Raw genomic sequence first — 8,540 nt, 5'->3', positions numbered from 1 at the left:
AAACAACTTTTTCATAATAAAATCATACCAAAATAACATGATTTAACTAAGTATATCTGCAATTTTTAAAAATAATTCATTTTGATAAAGTAAAAAATAAAATAAAATTAACATAAAAAAATACTTATTTTCACATATTCATACGATACAAACATTAATAGCATACTTGTGTAAATTGAAAAAAAAGAAAATACTAGGTGAGTTGAGCAGATGAAAATGAAAAGAAAATTATACTTTATATTTTGGTTTAATATCTCAATATATCTCTATTTTTGCTTAGAATCTCAAATAGGTCATTTACTTTTTTAACATCTCGATTGAGTTCTTATTTTTGTAATATTGAATCAAATAAAACCTTTTTGTCATATTGTTAAGAAGGATATGCTGACAATGTAAGTTTTTATTACGTGACATTGAAAAAATTAAGACAGTTTAAAAGAAAAAAGTTTCTTATTCGAAAGTACACGTTAACCTGGTTGATAGTAACAACAAAAATCTTATATGAAACAATACATAATGATAATAAGCTCATATGAAAGAAAAAAAATATATCATTATTCATGGTATTTGATGCAATAATCATGATTTAATTATATTTTATGACAATAGGGTAATATTAGAAAGTGTCACATCGATATAATTATAAGGTTGTGATATATATATATGCATAAGAAGTTAATGAGAGAAGTCAGAAAAATAATTGTCAATGTTGAGAAGGGAGACTTTAACACTTAAAAAATATTATATGGAATATGTATTAAGCATTAAAAATTTCATTTGTTGTCAACATGCGACAACCAAGCCTACCACAAATGTGCATTAAAGATTGGACCTAATTTTTTTCTTTTTTTTGACAGCTCATTCATCTTAATTCATAAATATAACATCAAAAGTTACTCTTTACACTACTGAACATTGCTTTTTGTACCATTATATTTCATAAATGTGCTACTTTAATGGATTTTAAAATCCACTAAAATTTTCTAGAACTCTTTAAATAAATTTTTAAAATTTCTTTTAGTGAATTTTAAAATCTTTTGAAAGATTTTTCAAACTTGAACAAATTTTTTATTAAAGATTTGAAAAATCTTTCAACAAATATCAAAATCTATTAAAATTTTGTTTTTCAACCGACTTCAAAATTTGTTGAAAAAAAGAAGTAAGAATATATGATTTTTTTAAATATAAATGATAGTTTTAAAATTTTCTTAAAATGTGGTGGTGCACGGAACAATATGGAGTAGTGTAAGAGTAACCCTCTCATGCGATTGCATACTCATGATCTCATTCACGGATAAAAAAAAGTATTTCTTTTATCACCTCCCTATTTCCGTTCTACACTTCTATGGTGTAGGAAAAGACTGAAATATTTATTTTTACACCCCTGTAGTAACTGTAAAAAGGCTAAAATATCCTCTCTTACTGCATCTTACATCTGAGAAAAAAAAATATTATCTACTTAGAAAATTATCCGCTTCATGAAAAAGATATGGAGAAATTTAAAAACATACATACTTCTAACACTACCAAATACAAAGAGAATGAATCTTCTAATGGTAGGCTTTTATTGCACAATTTCCTTATATTAGTTAAGAAAAACAAGACAATATAAAACTTGTAGTTAGTCTATTATCTAGAAGCTATACACTATTATCCATGGTTGGAACTAAAATACTTGAATTTGAGATGTTTAAATTATTGTATATTGATGATCATGACTCTGGAAATACTTACATTAATATTTATATTATTTGATATATTTTAATTCAAATATTAGTTTGTAAAAATAATTTAATATTTTTAAATTTAGAAGACTATATTTAATAACTTTTAAGATTTAAGATAAAAAATATGTATATTTAGAAGAAAAGAAAATAAATTTTAACTTGATATATAAATTTAGAAATTAGAAAGATATATAATCTTAAATAAAAGAATAATGAAAAGAAGGGTGTTTAATAAGAAATAGAAAAGAAAGAGTGCATTTAAAAGGGTAGAGAAGGAAATAAAGAAGGGTTAAATGGGATGGACCCTACCAAACTCTCATAGTGTGTTCCAATTCATCACCACAAACACCAACTATTCAATTCAAATGCCCACTATCTCACTTTTCTTCACTACACTCTTTCACCCATCATTTTTTTTATTGACTTTTTCAATCTCTTTATTCATCAAAAATGTCAACGTTCAATTTTTATTTTATTTTTTAATTTTATAATCACAAAAATGCTCAATATAAACCATCTCTTTCACACCCACAATTTACCATCAATTTCATTAATAAACTTGTAATAAAACAACATTTAATAAATAACTTTTTCAAGTACATTAATTAATTACAATGTTGAGTGGGTGATGGATGAATGATCTAAGTGTAAATATCTAACCATAACAACGATTTGGAGTTCTTCATAAATATAATTGCAAAAATCACACCAATGTGAAATGTAATGTAAATTTTTCTGAATAAAAAACGAACTAGACTTGTGTTTCATGTAGTGAACAATTTGTGTACAAGGAGAATTGGAAAAAAAAAATCTGTTTTATTTTATTTTTCTTTATGCTGAAATGAAAACGAAGAATGTGCACAATACCGCAAAACGAATAGAATGAAAATGGGAATCACGGGTCGGGTCACGAAAAGGTAAAAATCAACGATTGTGGTTGACTCGTCCAAAATCTGCAAGCTTCCTGGAACGGTTAGCGCAAAACGACGCCGCGGCGGAGAGGTGAGGCTTCGCTGCTGCGGCCCTGGCGTCTGCCGCCGCGGCCATCTCCGGCGGAAATCCCTTGTGGTTCCACCTCCGGTTCGGACTCGCCCGAACCAGAGGACTAAGGCAAAGCGCCATACCAGAACCGGACGCGCTCTTTGTGTGTCCAAACCGCGATCGTCGAGCCGAAGGCGCGACCGTCGGAGTCCTCCGCCACCACGGCGAGGCCTCCGAGATGTATCCGCTTCCAGACGGCGACTGATCGCACTCGTCGCCGAAATCCTCGGTCCTCACGGGCGACATTCCGCGATCCGACGGGCGAAACCGCCGACGCGCGGCCGAGGAATACTCCTCCGGCGCGCCGGCCCGATCCTTGTTTCTCCGGCGAGCAGGGAAAAGCGAGGAGAACCACGACGGCGACGCGTACGAGGATTGCTCGCAGGACGGATCGGATTGAAACTTATCCGATCTGGACCGGAAGAGCCTCGCGAATATGCGGAACTTGTTCAGGCGTTTCTTGAACGACCGCGAGTCGCCGTGGTAGGCGGAATCACCGCCGCAGAAGGTGGGACCGAGCTGCGGAGTGCTGTAGAAGAGACGCTCGCGGCGGTCGTCGCAGCCCTGCCAGGCGGCGGCGTAGTCGGACTTCCGGCGAGAGACGTAGGGCGAGACGGAGCGAGGGAAAATTAAGGGAGGGGGAGGGTTGGGGTCTGAGGTTCTGGAACAATCGTCGGAGGCGCGTGAGATGACTCGCGTGAATTGGGCCTGAGGATGATGGAGCTGGGCCTGGGCCTGCGCGGCAACGAGGGCTATGAGGCGTTCCCTGAGACAGGAGGCGCAGACCCCGACGGTACTGCTAAGGTCTAAGGTATGTTTCTTGCACCTCATTTGGGTGTTGCATACGACGGCGTATTGAGCGTTGTGAAAAGGTTTTTGGTTTGTGTTGTTTTGTTTGGCACCAGCATTCGTGGGTGTGTGAGAGAAGGAGAGAGTATGGTTGGTGTTGCAGAGAGTGAACTGAAAAAGGGAGATCTGATTGAAGATTAAGATGGCTTGGTTTGTCTTCTTAGAAACACAGAGAGAGTGAGTTTGAGTGAGAAAGTTAAATAGGAGAGAGAAAGCTTTTGTTGTCGTTTGAGTGTGTGAGTAGTGGAACTTCTTCCCATTTCAATCCAAATGCTCTTAGATTCTATTATATTTCGGAGAGAGAATTTGAGACGCAAAAAGGAAGGAGTCAAATTACTTAGAAAAACACATCTTATCCTTCACACCACTTTAAACTATACCTCCTACTATTTTCTCAATAATATATCTTTCTGTAAATAAATTAATAGAAACCAATTAAACTTTTTAATATTTAATTGGGTCAAACATTTACAGAATAAATGAATGTGTAATTCACATTTAGAGAAACGAAAAAGGGAAAATAAAAATATATGATGTAAAATATAGTTTAAAAATGAGAGTAGGGACAAATTGAATTGTGAAACTTAGATAGGTTGAAGAAAAGGATGGAGAAACAACTCTGGTAGTATGACAGATAAGGAAAGGTACAAGCTGGACTCGAACACTCCATCATTCATACAACATCTTATTCTATCTAGATTATCTTTTCTTTGTTTATATATATATAGGGATAATTCCTTCAAAATAAGTTAATTACTGTACCTCCGATTGATGTTATCTTTTCACAATTTTAGTTCTTTATTTTTTTAAATATCTGCATTTTAATCAATTAAATATATCAAATGAATAGTTAGGTTAAAGTTGGATTCAACTACAAGAAAAAAAAAATGAAGATAAAATCCTAAAAGAATATAAAGGTCACAGATAAAAAATTAAAAAGTCCAAATTGTAATTCAAAAGAATATTGTAGTGACGGGCTAAGACAAATAACAAAACAGACGGAATGAAAAATATGACATCATTATTTAATTTCGTTTTATGTATAATTAGTGAATTGTTGTAATTTTGATACACTACTATTCAAACCTCTACAAACATCATTAATTATTAATCAACTTTGATGCAAAATGTATTTTTTTTTTTAAATATAAGTATTGCATATGTCAACAATTTTGTCATGAATGGATGTTTCTCTCATAAAATCAAAGTAAATAGTTCCAAAATAAATTCAGAGTTTATAAATGGTTTGAGTGAGATTGATCTAAAAGAGGAAACAGAATATATATTTATTTGGTGTTGAGAGAAATGATTAGGAAAAGAAAATACTAATAATGTTGTGTGGCATTTACGATTATTACTACTATACATCTAACGTAATGTGATGTTTTGCTAACGACATATCTTGGCTTGTGGGCATATAATTATTGATTGGTTGAATAATGAATATGTGGTTTCATCCCCAAACTTTTTAAAAACCTTTTTTTATATTTCAAAATTTTGATTATTCTGTCTCGGACTTTTCCTTAATTATTGGTAATTTATATCAGTATTAGGAATAGGTTGAATGAGAAATAGAATATGGAAGAGCGTGAATGGCACGCATCATGATTCAGTCAACGAGGTCAAACTTTGGGCTTTCGTCATCATGAACCAATCACCCTTTAAAGATCTCAACATAACGGTAACCATCTTCTTTTTCATTGCACGCTGTAAGAAGTTGTGTCATTTTTCCCCTTTTCTTTTGGCATATGTGGCCCAAACTTTTTCTTTTAAAATTTAAATTAAAGATTCAAACAAACAAAACTGAAATACCAGTTACTTTGTCCAGAAGATTGAGTCAAACCTTTTTATTTATTTATTTTTTTTCATTATCGTGAGATTAATGCAAACTATATTTATAAGTTTTATCCGCGTATTGTTTAATATGAATAAAATTAAAGAAGAAGGCATTTTGAAGTTTAAGAATGGAGTAGAATATTTTAAGTAAGGTGTATTAAATTCACCGTTTCAGTAATTGAAGCTGACGAAAATAATATTGGGTGGTTGTTGACGATATTATTGACGTCTTGGTTTTGATTCTGACACATCATTGGATATGCATATGATCTTCTGGAAAAACTTTAAGGAGTGTTCGCCCTTACTAGCACGCATTTAGCTTCTCAAGCCCTATATTTATTTACATTTTAATTTTACAATTATACATGTCTGCAAAACAAGCCCTGTTTAGTTGTTTTTAATAGAGTTTAAAACTTTTTTACAAATAAATGTTATTTTGTATGGATTAGATGACGTGCAAGTAGTGTTAAATACTTAACTGTTTAAAAAAATCTTAAAACGAAAACAAGTGGACTACATCTAGTTTTTCTTAAACACTCTTAAGGAGTTTTATTAATCTTTCAAAATATTGTAAATGAAGTTTTACCATTTTTGATTTTACAAACTAATTCAATTGGTTAGATGAGTTTTACCACTTTTGGTATAACATTAATCTAACTATTACATGTTTAATTCCATTGAGTTAAACTAACAAGTGTTTTGATTTACTTCTGAATTTATAAAACAAGGTGTTTTAAAATACAAGTACAAATGTTTATCCTCCTCAAGAGGATATAAAATTAATACAAATAATATTTGAAAATTTGTAATAAAACTTTTTTTTTTTCAAAGATAAAGTCTAGAAGACATAAGCATGAAAGAGAAAACAACAGTCTAAGTGTAAGCAATAATAAATCTTGATTCTTCCTATTTTCTCTTCATGTAATCCTTATTATATAGACTTCTTCGAAAAAACTTATCAATACGTTGATTTTCTCATAGATGTGTAATCTTTTAGTACAAGGTCAGATGCTATGTTGCATCCTGCAAAAGCAATTGTGGTGCTTGTATGAAAAAGACAAACACAAGGCATAAAGAAAACATTCCTAGAATATATTCCTATCTCTTAACTTTCTTCTCATCCAATGCAAAACTTTTGAATAAGGTCTTGATCTACATCAAGATAGACAAAAAAGTACTATCTTGTACATACATTAAGAGCGTTAAACATTTTAAATGTTTAGACATTGTACTTATATAAACATTTAGACATAATTTATTTAAGTAACATTCAACGTTTAACTAACTTAACCTAAAGAATTTATTTAATAAACATTACTTGATTAAAGGTTTTTGTTAAACTTCAAAACAAAATTTACTTAAACAATGATGTTTTAACAATCAAAATATCACTTTTAACTCAAAATCTTAAAATAATATATTTTATAGGTTTTTTCTACTTATATTAATCATAATACTTATTTTTATTTTTATTTAATGTAAAATTTCAATTCATTTTGAATTTCTAACTATAAAGGATATTCAAAAGAGAGAAAAATATGAAGTAAACTAAATCAACTGAAATATATTACAAGTTTTAGAAAAAAAAAAATAGACAATTGATCCAAAAGTTTTCAAATTTATAGTAAGAACAGTTAACAAATACATGTGATTATTATTTTATTTAAGAAAAAGTTTACCATCTAATATTATTTGTCTTGTATAAGTTACGAACAAATTTGAGAAAATTTGAGAAAATTAGTATCATTGACTTCGAAGTCTCTTTTGCCGGTGTTTCTCGAAATTGGACAACTCATTAAGATCATAAAGGTTATGCAATACTTATATTGTTGTTTGGTAATAGTAGGGGAAGGAGACAGTTGTCTCTTTATATATATATTTTTTAAAAAAACGTTAAATAATATATTATAGATAATAATATCTCTACATTACATAATTCTTCTAGCATATCTCAATTTATTTTTATGGACTAGATCACATATTTTTAACTATTTTTTTTGCAAATTTTAATCTAATATAAAAAAATGTAGTAATATCTACATTTTCATTAACGCGTTCAAATAATGTTTTATTTTGATAACTAAGTTTCTTTAAGTCTTTGAATCTTATTTTTATTGTCATATTAGGTATTAATGCAAATGATAAAGCTATTTTTTTGGCATTTGTTCTTACCTAATTTTGATGGGTTTTAAATTTTGCTTTACTCTCCCTAATACAACATACACAGTCATCAATTTTGGTTGATTTTATACACGTTTCCATTCTAATTCATTTCAATGTATTTAATTATTATTTTTATTTATTAAGTCAAGTTTCATTTGAGGGTTATTTAACAATAATAATAATAATAATAATTGAGGTTTGTAAAATTAAATGATCTCAAACTCTCGTTTGATTAGAATAAAATTAGTTTTTTTTTAGTTTGCATGAAATATTATATATTTACACACTATCAATTAATTCATAATAGGACCAAAACACTCCCCATATTATACATCACGTTGTTTTCAATAATAATTATAAAAAAACTACTTCTCATCCTTCTCATTTACTTATTTATTCATTTTAATACTTGCAATGAGTAAATAAATGTAACCATTAGGATCATAATATATTTTTGGATTAAATATGTTTTTAGTCCCTATACTTTGACACGATTTTGGTTTTAGTCGATTTTCAAACTATGGTACAATTTAGTCTTTCAACTTTAGAAAATTCTGGTTTTAGTCCTTTTTACCAAATTTTTTTAACTTTATTTGTTGTTTCAAACGCGTTTCTCAGTTAACATTGAAGTAAAAATGTGTCAAACAGTGTAAACAATCCAAATGCTATAATAAAACGTGTTTGAAACAACAAATAAAGTTAAAAAAATTTGGTAAAAATGACTAAAACCAGAGTTTTCTAAAGTTGAAGGACTAAATTGTACTATAGTTTGAAAATGGACTAAAACCAAAATCGCCTCAAAGTATAGGGACTAAAAACATATTTAACCCTATATTTTTCTATAATTACAAATATTTTTTTCATACAATTTTTAATAATAAAAAAGTTATATATATATATATATATATATATATATATATATAT

General features: G+C 29.9%; 1 protein-coding gene across 1 annotated transcript; it reads right to left on the bottom strand.

Annotated features, from left to right (window-relative positions):
- Nucleotides 1-2,651: 2,651 nt before the first annotated feature.
- Nucleotides 2,652-3,599, bottom strand: LOC106779567. Its single transcript, XM_014667693.1, has one exon. The coding sequence runs from the start codon at nt 3,597-3,599 to the stop codon at nt 2,652-2,654; it is 948 nt and encodes a 315-aa protein (XP_014523179.1).
- Nucleotides 3,600-8,540: the final 4,941 nt, after the last annotated feature.

This window comes from Vigna radiata, unplaced genomic scaffold, assembly GCF_000741045.1.
Source record: "Vigna radiata var. radiata cultivar VC1973A unplaced genomic scaffold, Vradiata_ver6 scaffold_363, whole genome shotgun sequence".
Classification (NCBI taxonomy): Eukaryota; Viridiplantae; Streptophyta; class Magnoliopsida; order Fabales; family Fabaceae; genus Vigna; species Vigna radiata.
Note: the sequence above shows the minus strand (reverse complement) of the source record. Positions and strands in the feature narration are given on the sequence as shown.

Coding starts and splice junctions, on each gene's coding strand:
- LOC106779567 (XM_014667693.1), bottom strand. CDS start 3,599: ATGAGGTGCAAGAAACATACCTTAGACCTTAGCAGTACCGTCGGGGTC.